Here is a 22,496-nt window from a genome sequence, read left to right on the forward strand (position 1 = left end):
ATACTATTTGGAAGGCAAAAAATACCTTCTTATTAGAACCAAATATTTAGTGTTATTTATCATGAAAATTGGTTGCAGGAGGTAACTTTATTTTTTAAAATTTTTTTCTCTTTTACTTTTTTTATTAATGAATCACTGTGAGGTATAGAATTTTTCTTTCTAAAAGAAGTTTTTTTGTTTTTTTGTTTTGGAGCCATACCCAGCAGTGCTCAGGGCTTTTTCTTGGCTCTGTGCTCAGGGATCACAACTGGCAATGCTTGGGAAACCTTATGGGGTGCTGGGGATGGAACATGGGTCAGACTTGTGCAAGGCAAAAGCCCTGCCCACTATATTATCTCTCTGGCTCCCAAACAGGTTTTTAAACAATTGTTTAGTACATTAACTTACTGAATCCCCTTTTTCTTCACATACATATTTCAACAAAGAGCTACCCCCTGGCCACATGTTGATACTACATTGGTCCACGGTTAACCTTACTGATTCCACTAGAGTTAAGATCATAACACCCCAGTTTGTACTACGCATCACCCCACCTTTAGTGTCCGGTGTTCCAATAACCCTCTGTGATGAAAGTGGCCTCTTAAACAACAGTCAAGGTTATAGAGAACTACTCATATTGCTACTGATGGTTGTCTCATGTCACCCCAGCATCCTAGCAAAATTCATTCCATTTGGGCTCACTCTCTGACTGGTTTTGCTCCTAAGCAGCAGTTTTCATCTCCTGGGCTGGACATCACCTGGGGAGCTTTTTAAAAGTTTCCAGTACCCTGTCATCTGCGCAGACTTGATGTAAAACAGGGTGGATTTGAAGTACAGTGTGGGTGTGTGCACAAGGGGCCTGTGCTGTGACATGGCCAGGGACAAGCTGTGCCGTATGTGTGCTTACAGACACTGTTTGATCCTCATTTAGAAAACCCTATGGGAGTGGAAATCTCTGTCAAAACCAAGGCTAGTCATTTCTTTCACTCATTCTCTTTTGTTCGTTTATTACGGTCTTGCCCTTCATTACTGCTGCAATTTTCCACGGTATTACTGATTCTTTATCTGATAGTCTCTCTTTGATCTGTTAAGCAAATATCTTAGGTATTAGGCCAGGAGTTTCTTTCTGTCTTCTATTTAAGATCAGGAGTTTCTTGCCAGGTATGCCTTATCCTCAGGTCCTCCTTTGAGGATCTGGCGTTTCTGATTCACATCTGAACTATCAAACCTGTGTGATCTGCTCTCTTCTCCTGAGCTATTCTTCTAGTGTGTGAGGACATGTTTCCTCACATTGTGACTATTTCAGCTACTTACTCAAAATCTCGTCCCTTCCCCTTCTCAGAGACCTTGCTGCACTTCTTGCGTGTGCCTGACAATCATCCTATTGCTCACATCAGCCACCAATTCAAAATTTCAAAATAAGCTAATCACTACAGGGCACTCCCTTGGCCATCCAGATTGATCCATGTGATTCGGTCAAGGCTACAGAGACGGTGGGGGAGTTTGTTGCGGTCTTCTGGAAAGAAGAGTTCTTGCTCTTAGAAATTTGCTGCCAGTAATGATACTCTTTCTTCTTCTGAATGGGAGTCGAGCAAAAGTTAAAGTCTAGAACTATTTCAAGTCTGCAGCCTTTTTGTCAGAGCAAAGGAAGCTGGTTTGAGGATAAAACTCATTCAAAAACTTAGCACAACTGAGGACAACCAGAGCATGAAACTGTCCCAAAGCTTCTCCTACACCTGGATGTCTGTTAGAGGAGTTGGTAAGCTCCTTCGTTGTGTAAGTCAGTCGAGTTCGATTTGCTATTATTTATAGCCTAGATCATCATAACAGCTATCGTCTTGTACATCTCTTAGCATTTCAACAGACAAACATAAAGATTTCTAATGTTTGTGTTTTATGATACTTTACATAGTTTTCATTGGCTGAGAAAAAGCCTTAAAAATATCATCTCTGTCACGGCCAGAGAGCTGGCACAGGGGCTTAGGTGCAGGCTTTGTATGCAACTGACCTCAGTGCGATCCCTGACACCACATATGATTCCCCGAGCACCAGCAGGAGTGATCCCTGAGCACAGAGTCCTGAGTACTGCTGGTGTGGACCCCAAACAAACAAAATCTCTTCTTTTTCCTACCAGTACTAATTGCCCCCTGTAAATATTTATTATTAAAAATTTCAAACATTCAGGGACTGAGCGATAGCACAGCAGGTAGGTATTTGCCTTGCACGCGGCTGACCTGGGTTCGATTTATACCATCTCATATGGTCCCCCGAGCACTTCCAGGAGTAATTCCTGAGTGCAGAGCCAGGAGTAGCCCTTGAGCATCGCCAGGTGTGACCCAAAAAGCAAAAAGCAAAAAAAAAAAAATAATCCAAACATTCAGAAGAGTTGAAGATTTCTAAAACCACCACTAAGGTTGACATGCTGTCATGTATTTGAGGTATTTGAGGCAGCTATCTATTCTATGCACTTACCTCTGTTTCATGGAATCATCAGAAAGTTAGTTCTATGTGCTTTCTTTTGGTTGTTGTTTTTGGTTTTTGTTTTTTTTTTTTTGCTTTTTGGGTCATACCCAGTGATGCTCAGGGATCACTCACGACTCCCATTCAGGAATCACTGCTGGAGGTGCTCAGGGGACTATATGGGAATCCTGGGATCAAACTTGGCTGAGCTGGCTGAGTGCAAGGCAGCGCCTTACTTGCTGTACTATTGCTCCAACACTCATCCTTAAATATCTTGACTTTAGCATATGTCTTTAAGGATCATTAGACCACTATGAAAATGCACAATTCCTTAGTATCAGTTAGCATCCAATTCATCTTTCCTCAGATTCTCTTTCTAGGCCCCTTTTTTCCAAAGTAGGATATAATCAAAATTTGCTCACTAGATTTGCACTTTTACCTTTAACAACATATTTTTAAAAACAATTGTTATTCCATTTAAAAAATCATACTAATCTCTGACACTACGGTCATTGTGGCAAATTTCTTTGATTTTTTTTCCCTTTTTTACACAATACTTAGTTTAATTGGTTATAGTAGTATAGTATACTGTATAGTATACAGATATAGTATATATACTGTATAGTAGTTTCCTTAATCTGTATAGTAGTTTCCTTAATCTCTTCCTTCATCGATTCTTTTTTTTTTCTTTTTGGGTCACACCTGGCGATGCACAGGGGTTACTCCTGGCTCTGCACTCAGGAATTACCCCTGGCCGTGCTCAGGGGACCATATGGGATGCTGGGATTTGAACCCAGGTCGGCCGCGTGCAAGGCAAACGCCCTACCCGTTGTGCTATCTCTCCAGCCCCCTTCATCGATTCTTTCTTTCTTTATTTATTTTTTGCCTTTTTTTGGGTCACACCCAGTGATGCTCAGGGGTTACTCCTGGCTTTGCACTCAGGAATTACTCCTGGCAGTGCTTGGGGGACCATATGGGATGCCGGGGATCGAACTCGGGTCGGCCACGTGCAAGGCAAATGCCCTACCCGCTGTTCTATCGCTCCGGCCCATCATCAATTCTTATTAATTACTCATATAATTCCCACAGGATAGCAGGCCTGTTTCCAATGTATGCTCCTGGTCCTGAGGAAGAAGGGACAGACCTTCTTCCTTACAATGGTGATAAGTTATTACAAGCAGGAAGAATGATGGAAACAGAAAATGAACCTTTGGTAAACTGCACAGTAATAACTGTTGCACTGATCACTGACAGATGCTAAGATAGTGGAGCAAAGTCTGATGAGAAACAGGATGATGCATAACATCCAAATATCTTATGAGATACTCACTACTGGGAAGCCTAGTGATTTTGCAGGGCTCTCAATTTGTAGACAGCATTTTAACCAAGTGATCTTAGTTAACATCACGAACAATATTACACTGATATTTTAATACCTCACACGAAAAACAGGCATAACCTTCATCACCTCATGAGAGCGTGGTCACGAGAAAACGTTGATAAACAAACCTAAGTGGGTATATCCTACAAAATCAATGGCCTGTATTCTTCCAGAGCATCTGAATGAGGAAGACTGCAGAACTATCCTAGAAGAAAGGTTAGGGAGGGATGGCAACTACAATAATGTAAGTTTCTGGACTGGAGGACAAACCAGAGGACACCAGTGGTCAAATATGGACAAGATCTGAGAATAATTTCATAACATTATAGCTATAACAATTTCTTATGGTTTTGTAAGATGCTAACAATTAAATATAATTATTAACATTTGTTAGCTGTGTGAAAGTATAAGCGTCTCTGTACTATTTTTGCAATTATTTTTTGGTAAATCTGAAATTACAAAAAAAATACTATCCAGTTAATGTAAAAGTTTTCCTTTCATGATACAAGATGTAGAGCTCAAGGAATCCTGCTCAGGAGTCCCTTCCCATTCTAAGGGCACCTTTCTGCCCTTTCCCCTTCCTTCTATTTTTTTCTTTGCTTTTGGGGTCACACCTGACGATACACAGGGGTTACTCCTGGCTCTGCACTCAGGAATTACTCCTGGCGGTGTCGGGGGACCATATGGGATACTGAGAATCATACCCAGGTTGGCTGCATGCAAGGCAAACATCCTACCGGCTGTACTATAGCTCCAGCCCCTTCTTTTAACAAAATCTCTGGGCAAAAGAAAAACAGAGTTGGGGGAGGAGGTGAGGAAGAGATAGTACAGAGGTTAAGGCATTTCCCTTACATGTTGGCAACCCCGTTCAAATTTGCACATGATCTCCCTAGCACCTCCAAGAGTGATCGCCGAGCAAAGATCCAGAAATAAGGCTTGAATAAAGTCAGTGTACACCAAAAATCATCCACTGCCCAAAAATAAAAGAGAAGTAGAGCTAGAGGAGGAATATATATGCATCCCAAAAGACATCACTAACGTTGAATGTACCTGCGAGTCTCTGTCCTCTGACAAATACACTCCCATTTCTGCTCAACTTGGATTTGGAGTCTGATCCTCCAGAACGTCCCAGGTTAAATATTGATTTCCACTTCTTTGATTTGCTGGAAAGCTTTCTTCTAGGGGAAAAAAAAAGGCCATGAGGAGTTAGTCTATGTCTTAGTGCTTTCCAATGGGCCTTTTCAGCTGTGAAGGACTCCACCAACCAGGTTCTCTACATGAGCAGTTCTGACACTTCAGGACACTCTCCTGAAAATCCAAGTGAACTCTGACTTTCCCCAGCCTGGGGCTGCCCTACACCAGCAAGCTGAGTTTTTATGCGTCAGAGCAAAGAACCATTCCCTAAGAAGGAGACAGGGACAGTGACTCCAGCAGGGATGGGTGGGAGACAGCCACAGAGTGAGAGGAATTCTGTGGTCCTGGGTTTTCAAAAACACACAATATTACAGGAACAAATATTGAAAACCTCGGTCCTGTGAGGCTGAGTGCACTGCAGTCAAACACTTCAGATATCAACAAGGGAGGAAAAAAGCTGATGAGGATTTTCCTGAACCAAAAAGGAACAAGAAAGTAATTCAGAAACGATTCTGGCTATGCGAGCTGCAAGGATGTCATTAGTGGTGATTGGTGGGAAACGTGGAGGGACTAGTGTCTTGGAGCCAGGCTGCTTGGGCCTGGAAGACAAGTTTGACACAGTCTGGAGAAACCAGGCACCACTAGAGGTCACCATCCAGGCTTTACCCCGCTGGTGGTTCTGCCCCAGGCCACCAACCTTCAAGTTCTAGCACAAAATCCTGCAACTTGGGCTTCCCGCAAAGGGTCTTATGTCTGTAGGATTTTCAGAGAACAGCCACATCTCACAGTAGCCTGCTTTTACCACCAACCACAGAGATATCCACCATGCGCTGTGGTTTCTTGGGGATCTGACCTGAACTTTTCAAACACTTGGCCTTGAGGTGGACTTTACAGGGTGGCATAACATATGGTGCTCCTTGGTCATGGTGGAGGGCACTGAGGAATTGCACTCGCAGAGTTCAAAATACTTTTCTTCCTCAGGCTGGGAAGATAGCTCAGTGGGCTGGAGAACATGCTTTGCACTGCTGGATCTCTGGGTTCGATCCCTGGCACTGCATGGTCCCCTAGCACGTCTAGACTACTCTACCTAGAGGTAGACCGCCAAACGGGGTAGGGGCTCTACCTAGCAATAGAGCGGTCTCCCTCACACTGAGCTGGGAGTAGCCAATCACAAAACCCAAAAGAGGCCAGAAACAAACAAGAAAACAATATTTTTTTTTTCCTTTTCGGGTCACACCCGGCAATGCACAGGGGTTATTCCTGGCTCTGCACTCAGGAATTACTCCTGGCAGTGTTCAGGGGACCATATGGGATGCTGGGAATCGAACCTGGGTTGGCCGAATGCAAGGCAAACGCCGTACCCGCTGTGCTATCGCTCTGACAGATGTCCTCACCAGTGTAGAATGTGGCCACACTCTACCTCCCTCCCCAGAGAGGGACTGGCAGGACAAGAAGGCTGAGGAATCTGTTCCACGGCCCTTCCACTACTCGAAGCCTGGAGCGGAGGGTGCACTAATGCAAAAGATGCCTATTAGTGACATGAGGTAATAGAAAACGGCCAACAAAACAAACCCCGAGATCTGCACTGCAGAACTGTGCTTGCCAGTGGTACTGGAGGACGATGAGGAGGGAGCCAGCCAGGGAGGAGGGATTGTGGCACACTGGTAGCAGATGTGGTGCAGCGGCTCTGTCGGTCTGAACCACAAAGATCTGATGCTATCATATCATGAGGCATATCTATGTGTATATATATATGTCACTGTCATCTCGTTGCTCATCGATTTGCTCGATAACGAGCACCAGTAACATCTCCATTGTGAGACTTGTTACTGTTTTTGGCATATCGAATACGCCAGGGGTAGCTTGCCAGGCTTTGCCGTGTGGGTGGTATACTCTCGGTAGCTTGCCAGGCTCTCCGAGAGGCCAGAAACCCGGAGGAATCGAACCCGGGACGGCCGCATGCAAGGCAAACACCCTACCTGCTGTGCTATTGCTCCAGTACATTATATTACAGGATATATAATTATATATACATTATATATAATCTATAATGTGTATATATGTGCATATATATTTTATTAAACTGTGTATATATATATATATAAATATATAATGCCTTTCAGCCCCTCCACCTGTGAACCGTCTAGAATTCAGAGTTCCCACTTCAACCACTGCCCCCTTTTTCCAGAGGGGTGTGAGGAGGGGAGACAAAGGGGCTGTAGAGAGACAAGGGTCACAGCAGAGGACATAGGTGGGAGAAACAAGGACAGGCAACAGCCCTTGAGCGAAGATGGTGCTGGCACTGTTGGGGCGAGGGGGGCCTGGGCAGTGTCTCCCCAAGGCAGGCTGCTCTGCCGGGCCATCCTTCTTTCAGCCAGTGGCCTGAGGGTGGAAACAAAGGTGGACGGTGGGGAGGCCAAGGGATGTTTTTGTTGTTGTATTCTTCTTTCTTCAATGAGCTTCCTTTGGAAACCTGGGCCAGGGACATGGTTCAGCGCTGCCTCTTGCCCGGGCGAGGCTCTGGCTTTGAGTCCAAGCCCTCAGAGGAAGAGACAGGACAGCGCCAAGGCTGTTTTGACTGAGTTTAAATAAATCATGACTGGGGTCTAATGTCAGCCACCGCGTCGGCTCCGGTCATGGAATCAGGGGTCTTCAGGGGGAGGAGGGGGTGGGGCAGGGATAGTTCTTGATCATTTGGAGGCAGTGCGTTTACTGCGGGAGAGAAGCCATGGTGGACACATTCCTGTCACTTCTGGAATATTCCCTCCCAACCCTACCTAGACCACACCTCAACTTCTGCTGCCACTGTGGTCCTGAGGCCATCCCTCCTCCATCCCCGCATCCTACGCCTCGGCAGCAGACCCCTTACTTGTTGTCTGGCAACTCCAGGACGGTGTGGAAGAGCGTTCCCGCGGGAGGAACAATCTCGGGCAGGCTGTTCTCCCTCCTCTCCTTCCGGGCGGGGTGGTTGGTCGCCAGGCTCCGGGCCTGCGCCTCCTCCAGGCTCACCAGCTTCATGGGCAGGGAGAGGGCGGGCAGGGTCAGGCTCTTCATGATGGGCCGGTTTTCTACAAAGGAAAGAGAAGGGCTCGGTCACGGGAAGAGGCTGTGCGCCAGGCCCAGCTGGACCCCCTTCCACAGGCCCTCTGTCCCCAACACCCCGACAGGTGCTTCTCTGGGGCGGGGGTGGGGGGAGAGTGTGTGTCTGGGAAACAGGTTGCCAAGAGGGAAGTGGCAAAACCCCTCCAGCACCACTCCTCTCCCCTCAGACTAGCCATAGACACACAGGGCCTTCAGGAGGCGACAAGCACGTCTAACACTTTCCAGGGAGATGTTATTCATTCATTCATTCATTTGATCATTCACTGAGCACTTTCTATGCAGTAGAATAGCAGCAGTGGCTCTTTACCCGGGAAACTGCCCAGTCCCTGGGCCAGGCAGGAACGTCAGAGGCTAAGCAGCCGGGATCCGGCAGGAGACTTTCTTTCCCCTCCAGTGCTGGAGAAAATGTTTCCAGGCAATTTAAAGTTGGAGCCTGTGCTTTCTCCAGATTACCCAGGCTTATGTCTCTGCCGTCAAAAGACATTTTACAGCCTGTACTTACCCGAGAGATAAATGGCCTTTGACTCACTACTCAGCTATCTTCTAGTGCACACAAGTTAATCCTTTCTTATTTGGGGCGGGGTGGGAAGGGGTGTGTTACAGAAATGGGAGTAATGATGACAGACTCAAGAGAGCCAGGATTATCTCTTCTTTCCAAGACAATATGGAATCATCTTGCAAACCCCCAGCCCCCACCTGACCAGCCAGGGACAAAAAGCAATATTTGGAGATGTGTCTGTGGTCCCAGTGTGTATGAGGGGGCAATGGCATCTACTGGGAGACAGCAGGGATGCCACTAATAGCCTGTGACACATAGCACAGCCCTCACGAGGACTGTCTAGGGCTAAGCCCTGGTGATCAAGCTGAATTAAAGTTACAGATGAAAAGCCCGAGTCTGCAAAAATTTCTCGAACATTCCCATTAAGACCGCCAAGGCCATGGGGGGCAGAGGGACAGCTCCCACCCTATCAGAGTCCCTGCACCTCCCAAAGCTCCCTCCAACAACCTAAAGCTACTGCCACACCTCCCGCAAGACTCCACTGCTTTAGGACTGAGCACAGAGAACTTAATTTGTTTAACATTTTCAGGCACATGAGGTTGTTTTGGCTGAAAACTTCAGGCCTTCTCAACGTCAGGACGGACGCCCTCTCCCCACCCACCTGGACTTCCAGAAGCCTCCGCAGCCACGCCCTGAAGCTGCTGCCATGCCTCCAGCAGGCCTGCCTACTTAAATATCCTGGACTTTCTGGAGTGAAATCTCCAAACTCTATAATACTAACATCATAATAGGAGCACACCAGATTGAATGAGAATGTAACTTCATCATCATCATCACCCCGTTGACCGTCGAATTTCTCGAGCGGTCTCAGTAACATCTCCATTCGTCCTAGCCCTGAGATTTTAGCAGCCTCTCTTTACTCGTCCTTCCCAACGGTGCCACAGTGGAGGCTCTTTCAGGGTCAGGGGATTGAGCCCCATTGTTGTTACTAGGTTTGGCATATGAATACGCCACGGGGAGCTTGCCAGGCTCTGCAATATAAAATAAATTTTTGTGGGCCTGCTATAGGGGCAGGCTTGAGGGATGGCTGGGAAAATGGAGACAGTGGTGGAGGGAAGGCAACAGTGGTGGTGGGATTGGGGTTGGAATATTGAATGCCTGTAACAATCATCATGAACAACTGTGTAAACCATGGAGTTGAAATAAAGTGGGGGAAAAAAGAATGAAAAATCCTGGGATTGGAGAGATAGTACAACACATAGGGTGTTGCCTTGCACATGACCAGGTGGGGCTCAAGCCCCATCAAGAGGACAGAGCCAGGAGTAAGCCTGAGCACTGCTGGGGGTGCCCCAAAACCAAAAACAAAAAGAATGAAAAGTGCCATTTAAGTAAACAATAGAGGTCCATGCACACCTCTGTTTTGTCTTGGAGGCCTTGCCAGTTTTCTGTAGCTTCCAAAGATGTGGAAAGGAACCAATGTGCATCAAGTGGAAACCAATCATCATATTTTTGTACAGGACCCACCTAATTTTCAGAAGGCACAGTGATAGGACTACTTGTATCTGCAGAGCTTAACCCTCTTCAGAGGATGGTGGGGGAAAAAATGTAATGAGGAAGGTACCTGTAGAAAAAGGAGCATGTATGACAAGTATTTCTAGGAGGATGGTACAGCTGTCAGGATGAAGTAACTCTCTATCCTGAGAACTTCTCAGTTTCTGTTTATTTGCTTTGGGTTTTGGAGCCTCACCCAGTGGTGCTCAGGGGCTATTCCTGGCCTGTGCTCAGGAATGACCTTTGGTGGAGCTGAAAGGACCTTCTTCGGTGCTGAGAATTCAACCCAGAATTGTGGCCACTGCAACCAATGCAAGGCAAGTGCTACACCTCCTGGATTATCTCTCCAGCACCCTCAGTAAAGTTTCTGACTTAGTTAAAAAGACAAACATAAGTACATTTTGCTTGCTTTTTTAGACATCACCTGGTGGTGCTAAGGGCTTACTGCTGGCTCTGTGCTCAGGGATTATTCCTGGTGGGGTTCAGGGGACTGTATGTGTTCAGGATCAAACTTGGGCCAGCTGCATGCAAAGCTTGTACTCTATCTCCTATACCATTGCTAAAGCCCAACATAAGTCAATGAAATGTGCTTTCAGTATTTGTTCAAGATTCTAGATCAGTGTTTTTCAATCAGGGGTTATATGGTTCCTGGTGGGTCCCCAGAACATTCCAAGGGAGCCAGAGGAGAAAATTGTGTAAATAGGGGTGTATGGCATAAGATGAGGGGTGAACCAGTAGGACCAGGGCCACAGGAAGGAGAGAAGTTCAGAGGCAGCCATGACCAGAACAAGGTTCTAGGTCACTGACAATTTTGTTCACTTACATATTTAACAGAATGAAAAATAGGCGTGGGAAATAAAGGGGAGATTTGCAGAAATAATGGAGTAAGATAAATTTTCTTGTAGATATAATTTTACAAGATGTGTTTAGCTTTATTGTGGTAATCACATAACAAAATTAACTGTGGACTGGAGCAATAGCACCACGGTAGGGCATTTGCCTTGCACATGGCCGACCCAGGTTCGATTTCTCCGTCCCTCTCGGAGAGCCCGGCAAGCTACCGAGAGTATCCCACCCGCACAGCAGAGCCTGGCAAGCTACCTGTGGCGTATTCGATAGGCCAAAAACACAAGTCTCACAATGGAGACATTACTGGTGCCCGTTTGATTAAATCGATAAACAACTGGATGACAGTGCGACAGTGCTACATATTAAAGATAAAATCACTCTGTAACAATTTGTGCAAAGGGAAGAGCAAACTGCAGGGCAAGGGGACATTGCCTGGCACCTTCTTATTCCCCAAGCTCCAGGTTCCAGGCTTCTACAGAAGTTCTGCTCAATGGGCATCTCCAAGTTTACTCTTCAGAACAGTGATTTCTGCCTCTTAACTCCAGCTGCCTTCCTCCCCTCTTCTCCATGTCAGTAAATAGTTGCAGGGCTAAGACTATCCAGTTGTGGAAGCCGAAACCTGGCGTAGTTATTTTACATGTTTCTTTCTCTGATTGTCTTCCCACCCCCACCCGACCCTCACACGCCAAAACTAGCCCCTAAGCAAGTCTTACTATTCTTCCTCCCAAGTACAGACTGAATTCAGCCACTTCCCCCCTCTGCACTGCTAAAGTGCCACCCCAGGCCACCATGGTTTCCTGCCTGATACTTTCCTTGTCTTGAAGCCCTTCTGCTGCTGCTTCACAGAGCAAGCAGAATGCTCAGCTCCTGCATTTCTGCTTGAAACACTCCCACAGCACAATCTACCAGACCCTTGACCTGCTTCCCCTTCCTCTCTGTCTATGGCCCCAGCAGTTCACAACACAATGGAATACTACTCAGCTGTTAGAAAAGATGAAGTGATGAAATTTGCATATAGGTGGAGCAACATGGAAAGTATGTTAAGTGAAATGAGTCAGAAAGAGAGGGACAGACATAGGAAGAGTGCACACATTTGTGGAATGTAAAGTAACAGAATGGGAGACTAACACCCAAGAACAGCAAAGATTAGTACCAGGAGAATTACTCCACAGCTTAGAACCCAGTCTTGCATACTGGAAGAAAAGGCAGCTCAGATAGAGAAGGGACCACCAAGTTAAGGGTGCTAGGACCACCAAGTTAAGGGTGCTACTCGGGATGGGAGAGGTCGGCTGAAAGTAGACTATAGGCTGAACATAAGGCACTTAATACGTCTACTGCAAACCACAACACCCAACAGGAAAGAGAGAGCAAAAGGGAATGCCCTGCCACAGAGTCGGGGTGGGGGGATGACGTGGGGTGGGGGTGGTGGGAGGGATGCAGGGACCATTGGTGGAAATGAATGAGCACTGGTGGAGGGATGGGTACTCGAACATTGTATGACTGAAACGCAAGCACGAAAGTTTGTAAGTCTGTAACGGTACCCCCACGGTGATTCACTAATAAAAATAAATAGGGAAAAATAAATTTTAAAAAAAGGTATATAGCAAAGAGTTATCAGGGCGGACAGCATGGTGGGTACTTTCTCTTGTGCAGGTGTTTGATACAAGTTCAATTCCTGTCAGCACATGGTTCCCGGAGCATTTCCAGGCAGATCTCTGGGGGGTTCTGAGCACTTTGGGGCGATCAGGTTAATCCTGGACACTTAGGGCCTGAGCAGGACTGTTTCCTTGGGCACTTGCACTAAATCATTGCCGGGATGGGTTTTTGGGCCTCCCAAGCAATTCTCTCTCCCCCCACCCCCAAAAGCATTGAATGTAGACTTCCATAACACATATGTACATAGCTATAAATTATACATATATATGTACAATATACATACATATATTTATATATATATATATATATATATATATATATATATAGCTGTCTGTATTGTGCTTAATAGAAAACATGCAAAACCGCAGAAATTAAAGTCTACAATAAAAACAAAGGGGGGAAAAATGAGATTCTCATCATGTCTTCCAGCACTGGATTCCAGGCCTTTGACCTCTGATGCCTACTGGGGCACCCGGCCACACACCTACTCTCTGTCACACCAAGCTCCTTCCCACCTTGCACTGTACTCTCGCTCTTCTGATTGGGACATGCCTTCCCCCACATGCACACATCAAAGGACTGCTTCCTTCTGTCATTCAAAAGGAATGACAAAGATAATTTCCTGTTCAAAGAAGATTTCCTCAGAAACAAGGGTCACTCTGTTCCCCCCAAACAGCCCCAAGTCACTAACCATCACGTAGCCTTTCAGGAGTTTCCTCAGAGTATTTATTGTCTTTGAAGTGATACTATTTACCTGTAAACTTCCTTCTTGCCCATCTGATTTCAGAGCAGGGCCTTTGCCTTTTTTGACGGTACCTGGCATTCAGTACATATTTGTGTTCTCAGTCTTGGCCATATCCACAGCGTTCTGGCCTTCATGTAGCTTTTACTTTTTTTTTTTTTCAATTGAGGAATTGAACTCTATGATTTGCAAGAGCTCTCCAGTTTGACATAGAACCCATTTCCAAATCTACAGTTCTAGAAAGTATAGCTTATTCTTCGGTACATACATGAAGCATAGCACTTTACCACAGTGAAAGTGAGTTCACAACAAAAACACTTAAATGAAAAATGCTTTGACTAATAAGCATTTAAGGGTGGGGGCGGTGAGCCCAGCACCTTGTGGCCCCCTATCATGTCCAGGCCTGAGCCGCTCTGTCTTACTGGGCTAAAAACCAACTGTCAGACCTGCAGAGCTGAGCCAAGTAGCTCTAGAATTGGCCTCCAGGGCCCAAGCCCTGGGGGTGAGCCCCTCCTCTCTCCCACCCCCCAAAACACAAGAATGAAAACAATGGGTTAAAAGCTCAGGAGAAACTTGGATTTCAACATGCAGAATAACAGGTGGTTAAGGCAATAGTCCCATGAGAACAGGCCGAATCAGGAGGGTAGAATCAGGAGCAACACGTACTGCCTTGGGTGGGATTTGCTGTCTTTTCTCTAATTCTCCTTAATTGTTTACTTATATTTTTTTCCAGCCAGAGTTAAGGAAAGATTTAAATTCACTGTTCAGTTCTGCCATGTGACTTTGGGTGGTTCGTTTTCAGGCTCTCTAATTTCTTCTGTGAAAAGCAAGGTTGGTAACTGGTGGTTGCTGTGGCAAGTCAAAAAGGCAATGCATGTGGGTGCCTGCAGTACTTACCGGCAAAGGATTAGTCTCTCCAAAATTGCTGCCTGACTCCAAAGGATGAATACTTCATGTTACTTCTCAATTACTTTCATAAGAGGATGCATTGTGGCTTGCAATTAAAAATCTATTTAAGTGGGAGAGTTAAAATAGAAGAGGGCTGGAGCGATAGTGTAAGGTAAGAAGTTTGCCTTGCATGTTGGCCAGTCTTGAGTTCAATCCTCAGCACCATATATGGTTTCCTGAGCACTTTGAAGAGTAACACTTGAGTGCAGAGCCAGGAGTAAGTCCTGAGCACAGACAGATGTGTCCCTACCCCCCCAAAAAATAGGGGATGGAGAGACAGTACAAAGGGTATGTGTACAGGTTTCTTTTTTGAAGTGATAAAATATATATATATATATATTTTTTTGCTTTTTGGGTCACACCTGGCGATGCACAGGGGTTACTCCTGGCTCTGCACTCAGGAATTACCCCTGAGTATATGGGTAGCTGGGAATTGAACCCGGGTCGGCCGCGTGCAAAGCAAACGCCCTACCCGCTGTGCTATTGCTCCAGCCCCGTGAAGTGATAAAAATATTTTATATTTAGGTAGTGGTGATGGTTATACAGTGTATAAGTATGTGAGATACTGCCAAACTGTGTCCTTTAGGGGCTGAGAACTACTACAGAACAGTAGAGCTGGAAAGATAGTACAACGGGTAGGGCATTTGCCTTGAGTGTGGCCAACATGGCTTGATCCCTGGCATCCCACATGGTCCTTCAAGCACCATGCGGAGTGATCTCTGAGTGCAGAGTCAGGAGTAAGCCCTATGCATTGCCAGGTGTGGCCCCAAAAAGAAAATAAACAAAACAAACAAATTGTGCACGTTAAAATTATTAAAATGCTGAACTTTAGTTATTTGAATTTTTTATTATTATTTTTAAAATTTGGGTCAGGGGACCATATGGGATGCTGGGAATCAAACCTGGGTTGGCCGCATGCAAGGCAAACACCCTACTCGCTGTACTATTGTTCCAGTGCCTGTTATGTGAATTTTATCACTATGTTTTTTAGGCCCACCTAGGTGTTGTCAGGAGCTAGTTACTTTGGGACAGCTCATGGAGTTCTTGGGGGCCCATGAGGTGCCAGAGATGGAACCCAGGTCACCTCATATGCAGAGCAAGCACTCCAGGCCTTTGAGCTATTATCCTAGTTTCAATAAAAATGCTTTTTTTTTTTTTTTTTGCTTTTTGGGTCACACCCGGCAATGCACAGGGGTTACTCCTGCCTCTGCACTCAGGAATTACTCCTGGCAGTGCTCAGGGGACCATATGGGATGCTGGGAATCAAACCCGGGTCGGCCGCGTGCAAGGCAAACGCCCTACCCGCTGTGCTAATGCTCCAGCCCCAATAAAAATGCTTTTTAAGAGAAAGGTCATAAATACAAATCTGAGAGAGAGAAGGGTAGGGGAGCGAATAGTTCTACCAGAAATCAAAATTTGATGTTAAATGAAATTGATTATTGTGATGAAATACTTGGTCATTTCTCCCCACCACCCCTCCAATTCAATTAGCCAAATTAGAAAATGATGCTTTTGCTGAGTGAAATGAGTCAGAAAGAGAGACAGACATAGAAAGATTGCACTCATATGTGAAATATAAAGTAGCTGAGAGGTACAAGCTTACAATGATGCAATTTCTGGCAGATATTTCTCTGGACTTAGTTAATAAAATACTAAAATACAGAAATACAAAACCATGTGGCCACTAGTGCGGCCACTCGACCTCATATCTCTTCATTCTCAGCAATGGAAAACAAATTATCAAATACTTCCTTTTCAGCAGGTCTGACTTTAGGGGGGAGAAACTCCAAACAATAATAGTGAGTTTTTTTTGTTGAAATATTGAATGTAATCAAAGTAAAGTGAAAGTAAAGTGAAATTTACCAGTTACACAGGCGGGGTGGGGGGCTGGGGAGGTGGGGGGTGGGGGGAGGTATAATGTGATTCTTGGTGGTGGAATATGTGCACTGGTGAAGGGATGGGTGTTTGAGCATTGTATAACTGAGACTTAAACCTGAAAGCTTTGTAACTTTCCACATGATGATTCAATAAATAAATAAATAATAAATAAATAAATAAAACATTAAAAAAAAGAAAATGATGCTTTGATCAGATAACGTGCATTCTGCAGACTAATTCTCAGCCGCCATGTGTAGCATCTCCAGTGTGGCCCCAAGCAGCAATCGCGTGCAGGAAACTTGGCAGAAACATCAATGACCAGCAGCACGACAGACAGGGCCCCTGAGAAATTCTGGGGATGCTGTCCAGCAAAGTGTGTTCATCAGGCTTTCCCGGTGATGCTGGTGGGACCTGATACTGGAAGCCCACGCGCACACTAGAGCCCATTACCAGCTTCTTTGATGAAACAGATTTCTGGCTTTTACACTGGGCACACATGAGTTTGAGCAGCAGGAAGCAATCCATCCTTCGAGTCCATTAGGTCATTACGAAGACTTCAGGACTGAAATGGCAATCCTTTCTCATTTTTTCCTGGCCACCGAGGCAGTGCTCACGGGGCTGAGGATCCATACTTAGCAACACTCAACAGTGGACAAGAGAATTCAGTGCGTGGGCCCCACAATGCAGTGCTGCTCAGGCCCAGTGCAACAGAGAACGCCCGCCCACCCCAAGTACACTCCTAAGAGCGAAGGCAGAAGCATCTTTTGAAGTATCAGGAAAGGTGAACTCTAGTAGTTAAAGTTATTGAAATTAACAACAACTCCTCACCAAAACCATAGAACGTGATTCCAGTTTGGCCACAAGGCATTCATGGACTGATCACATAGGCAAGGGACCACAAGTATGTTGAATCATCTACAATACTACCCCTTCTCCCCACCCCCGACACACACACACACAAATCCCTTTTGGGGGCATTATAAATGTATATATGCACAATCCCCTCATCTCAGCACATAAGAGTCATCTCACAGACAGAGCTAGAGCCAAGCCCACCTCAACTTACTCTTATACCCCATGACTAGAAAAGAAGAACTGGCTGCTCAGGATGTGGCAGGAGAAGTCTTTACCGTCATTCCCCAGAGACGCAGGGGCGCCACCGTTGAAGATCTGCTCCACATGATTCAATATGAACTCGATCACCACCTGCTGGACCCGGACAGCAAGGAAGGCTGCGTCTCCACTGCAGCCAGTGGCTTCGATCTCTTTGGATCTGAATCGTGGAAAAAACACATTCAGTGCGGGGAATTCAGTGAGAATACTGGGTACTACAAATAAGTCTGGTTCCCAACTGCCTACAGTTTAGACATGAGTGGACTATTCTCACTTTATAAGTCCAAGTAAGGGACTCTCCAAGGGTCATGAACCCAATGGACGGAACAAATTTAAAACAGTTTCCAGGTATCACAGATAGCAAGATTATAAACACACATCCGTGGCTATGCAAGAATTGGTTTTTTTCATCCTTTTGGGATACCCTCCTTTCTCATCCAATTGTTCTATGGGACAGGGCAGCATTTATGAAGTCATTAATTCAGGTTATAAACCAAGCCCATCAAAGCCAATGAGTCATAGACACAGAAAGGCTTTTTCAGAAGATAATAACTCACAGAGCCCACATCTCTAATCACATCTCTGGCACCTTTGGAATGAGGTGGGGTTAGCAGGTTAGCAGGTTACTCAGAGTCACTGCGAGTCCTACTGCTACACTCCACCATGGTGCCCCAGGCTCCAATATTCCTTCGCATCACACTGGGATGGTGGTTACCTGAGGAGGTTTGGTGCCCACACCAGTGCCAGGTTCCGTGCGTGCATGTTGGTCTTGCTGCTGAAGGAGGCGATGTGGGCCAGGTGTCGAATCAGGTATTCCAAGGTCCTGGAACGGTTAATAGACATATATTCATATGCATCTGGACAAAGTAAGAAACTGCAGTGCCTCTGTGGAGCTGGACATCTGGAGGTAATTGCTAAATTTGGATTTAAGAGACTCTAAATATTTCAATCTCATAAATTTTGGAGGAATGTCAGGAAGATACCAAGATTGATGGAAGTAATTTTCTTGGCCTTAGGCATGCTGGCTCGGGGTGGGGAAGGGGGACAATCTTGTTGGAAGTCAGCTGAGGCCTCTGAAATATGAGCTAGAGTCAGAAGTGGGCAAGTGCCACACCCAGAGTCTTGGGTCTTAGTTGCAACCTGTTCCTTCCTTCACCCCAGCAGAACTATCCTCACAGGATCTTGAAACCAGCTGGGAAGAAGCTCAAAGGGAGAGGAGGGGCATGTGTGGAGGGCTAATACAGGGGGTAGGGAGCTGGCCTTGCATACAGCTGACTTTGGTTCTATCTTAGCACCTCAAGTGGTCCTCTGAGCACCAGGAGGAAACAGCCTGTGAGCACAACCAGGTGTGGTTCCAACCCCCACCCTCCAGAAAAAATATCAAAAGAGTGGAGTACAAAGGGGTAGAATGTGTGCTCTGTATACGCTAGGCCTTGAATCGGATCCCTGGAACCATAAGGCTTTCCAAAGGGCTACTTGGGTGGCCCTATAGCCCTCAGCATGGCTGGGAAGGCGCCCTCATACAGAAGAAAACAAAAGCTCTTGAAGCCAGCTCCCTAAAAAAAGAATCCTTTTAGAGGCCAGAGTGATGGAACAGCAGTTAGAGCATTTGACTTGCACATGGCTGACCTGAGTTCAACTCCCAGCATCCCATGTGGTCCCCTGAGCCCGTTAGACTGATCCCTGAGTGCAGAGCCAGGAGCAAGCCCTGAGCACTGCTGGGTGTGGCCCAAATCTATCCCTCTACTCTGCCTTCACCTCCCCTGCCCCCCACCTAAAATCCTCCTCACAACCCCTGCCACTTATTAGGAAACTCTTTTCTTCTTCTTCTTTTTTTTTTTAATTGAGTAACTGTGAGATACAGTTACAAAGCTTCCATGTTTTGAGTTTCAGTCATAAAATGATAGAACATTCATTTCTCCACCAGTGCACATTTGCCACCACCAATGTCCCCAATATCCCTCCTGCTACCCCCACCCGAACCCACACCCTGTCTCTGTGACAGACAATTTCCTTCTTACTCTCTCTCTACTTTGGGGCATTATGGTTTGCAATACAGACACTGAGGCCATCATGTTTGGTCCTTAATCTACTTTTAGCACACATCTCCCATCCCGAGCGATCTCTCCAACCGTCATGGACTTAGTGATCCCTTCTCTCAAGGAGCTCAGTCCATGGATGCATAACATGGACTGTCAATAGAAAGTTCATTCTGATTGCACATCAAATTCTTCCATTGTAAATAAAGGGCAGGCATCCAGAATTCTGGGAAAGGCAGTAAAATGAGATAAAATTAAGTTGGGAAAATTGAGTGAAAGGGTGGCATGATTTAGGGGTGCTACTGACGAGTCACTGAGTCAGCCACATGCTCATGCGTCCAGGCAGGTCCCGTTATGGAGCCCCCAATCACATGGCTGGCTCTGCTGGAAGGCAGGTAGGGGCCAAGGGCATCGCAGACAGGCTGGTCTCTGTGGTAAGCGCAGCTACTGGGGCTCCTGGGAGCAGCCTGGACGGAGCGGCCCCTCCCCATCCATGTTACTGGTCAGGACTCAGCTTGCTCTGAGAAAAGGGGCCTCTTCGCCTGCCTCAGGGGTGTCCGGGAAGGTCTCTGTGAAACTCACTCCTTTCTTTTTTTATTTTTCTTTTGGCTTTTGAGTCAAACCCCGCAGTGCTCACGGCTGACTCCTGGCTCTGTGCTTAAGAACATTCCTGGAAAGACTCAAGAGACTACAGGGGCCCTGGACATTGGACCCAGATGAACTTTCTGCAAGGTAAGCATTCTACGTGCTCTACTATCACTGGGGCTATTTGCTCCTTTCTGTGCAGCCAGCGTGCCTTTGGCATGGCATCGTCCAGACACTGCAACAAACCAAGGGTTCTTACCTGTAATGGGACGGGGGAAGCTTCTGGATAACATTCTGGATTCTGGCCAGTTGGCCTTCCTCTGGGCAATGTGACACGGCCTCCTGTAGGAAAGAAGCAGTGGCTGGGTGAGAGGCAGGTGGTGCACAGCCACTGCGTCTGTGGCTGGAGTCTGGGCTCTGCGCCTCGAGAGCCTGCTGTGTGGCATGACTTTTTGGGTTGCCGTTTAGTTTGGGGGCCACACCTGGTCGTGTTCAGTCACTCCTGGAACTACTTACAGGTCCGTATGTGATGCAAGGGATCAAACCCAGGTGAGCTGCCTGGTAGGGAGCACCTGCCCCAAAGTCAGTACCATGGTCTGACTTTCCAGCAGAAACAAGCTCCAAAATTTCTGGTGGATTCGGGGTGTGAAGCGTGAAACAGGGTGCACACCCGGTTGTGTGCACGGCTCAGCTTCCACACGTTCTTGAGCGTCTGGTACAGAAGCCTGGCTTATATGGAAGTGTCACAGGGACTCACTCAAAAGACAAACGGACGGGGATGGAGAGACGGGTGTCAGGGCTGCATGAGTCCTCATCCAAACAGTGCAGAAGCCACTGTCCACCTAACAGGACACTATCCCATGACCCTGCTGCCATGTGGCTGCCTGTCCCAGGTGCCAGAGAGCAGCCACATGAGCCTTCTAGGCTGAGCAGGCCTGGCCGGTGGGTGGGCAGCCTCTCCAGGACTTGTCTCTGGTGATTCCCTGTGTAGCCCTATTGTTCCTTCCTCAGCTCGGGATTGTCATGGAGAGGGATGGGCGACAACCAGGCAGTGTCATCACAGTTGACCCACATTCCTCTTCCGCTTTCCTGGGGTCTCTGCACAACGAAGGCAGCCCCAACTTATTTCCCTCATCTCCTCATCGTCCTAAGGTTCTGTCCCATCGGTGCCCGGGCTCTGGGTCCCCTCTCAGCAATATGCTGGAGTTCCTGGAAACACCAGCATGCGAGCGACCCATACTCAAGGTCAGTGGCAATCACACCTTGTTTAAAGAGGTACCATTTTAATATATTATAACTGACTCATCCTTGTTTAAGCACCGTGATTATAACACTGCTCACGACAGGGTTTGATGCATTCTATGTTCCGGCACTGCCCCCTCCACCAGTGTCCCCCACCTCATCCAATCCCCACCTCTGTGCCCCACCCTGGTAAGTTCAGTTCGTAGATCTGTTCTCCGGCTGTTGCCTTTGGTTATTTGTTATTTCTTTATATCCCACAGAAGAGAGATCATTCTGAAAAACATAGCAATCTTAAACTACAGCTAATGAGTTCTTTCATCTTCATATACTCATGTGGTCCCACCCAGATTAAGATTTTTAAAGGGACTCTTAAATTCACTTTCATCTTTATGATGTTCTTTTTGTGTGGTTTTTGAGCCACACCCCAATGGTGCTCGGGGCTTACTCCTGGCTGTTCTCAGGAATCAGTCCTGCAGTGTTCAGGGGACTATAGGGGTTGCAGGGAATTGAATTCTGGTCTGAGCTGGCCAGTCCAGTGCTTACCTGCTATTCTCTCTCTCCAGTCCCCACAGTTATGATTTGAATGCACAGGTAGATGTAACTTACACCATCTTATATTTCCTTCTGCTGCTGTGATTTTGCTTTACATTTGCATGAAATAAGTAACACCAGGAATCAACAGATGGCACAGTGGTCAGCGCTCAAGCCTGGGTCTGACCCCTAGCACCCTGAGCATGACCAGAAGTGGCCTTGGAGACCTGGTGGTTCCCCACACCATAGGGCCCTGGCAGCACAGTACCCTCCGCCTTCACACTGAACCATTCTGGTTGGCTGAGCATCACTGGGAATGGCCCTCAGGCCTCCTGAGCACTGCTAGGGGGCACTTCCAAGATGAAGTGTCATTATAAATTACATTCCTTGGCTTAGTAAATACTGACTACTGCAATTCAATTATAAATCACAGTGTGATTTTCTTTTCTTTTTGGGTCACACCTGGTGATGCTTGGGGCTTACTCCTGGCTTTGCACTCAGAAATTACTCCTGGCAGTGCTCAGGGAACCATATGGGATGCTGGGAATTGAACCTGAGTTGGCTGCGTGCAAGGCAAATGCTCTACCTGCTGTACTATCACTCCAGATCCAAGTGTGACTTGCTTATCCTGTTACCTTTACTTAGTCTTTAGCTGTTCAAACTCTCGAAATGAGAATTGTTAGGCATCAGGAAGTGAAAGAAACTTCACTTTATGTGCACCTCTGTTCTAATTTAGAGAACCCGAAGGTGCTTACTTGGCCCCTCTGGGTTTCATGGTGCTCACCACCAAGACCCGCACTATAAGTC

General features: G+C 46.5%; 1 protein-coding gene across 1 annotated transcript in view; it reads right to left on the reverse strand.

Moving 5' to 3' along the window:
* ARHGAP31 (Rho GTPase activating protein 31) overlaps positions 1-22,496 on the reverse strand; it is a 144,822-nt gene that overhangs the window by 26,624 nt on the left and 95,702 nt on the right. Inside the window, exons 4-8 of the mRNA XM_004606702.2 lie at positions 20,176-20,258; positions 18,008-18,115; positions 17,310-17,452; positions 7,824-8,022; positions 4,871-4,998 (exon numbers count right to left, since the gene is read on the reverse strand). Coding sequence (XP_004606759.2) covers positions 4,871-4,998; positions 7,824-8,022; positions 17,310-17,452; positions 18,008-18,115; positions 20,176-20,258 — 661 coding nt within the window. The remainder of the gene's footprint in view (positions 1-4,870; positions 4,999-7,823; positions 8,023-17,309; positions 17,453-18,007; positions 18,116-20,175; positions 20,259-22,496) is intronic.

This window comes from Sorex araneus, chromosome 2 (assembly GCF_027595985.1).
Source record: "Sorex araneus isolate mSorAra2 chromosome 2, mSorAra2.pri, whole genome shotgun sequence".
NCBI classification, from domain to species: Eukaryota; Metazoa; Chordata; class Mammalia; order Eulipotyphla; family Soricidae; genus Sorex; species Sorex araneus.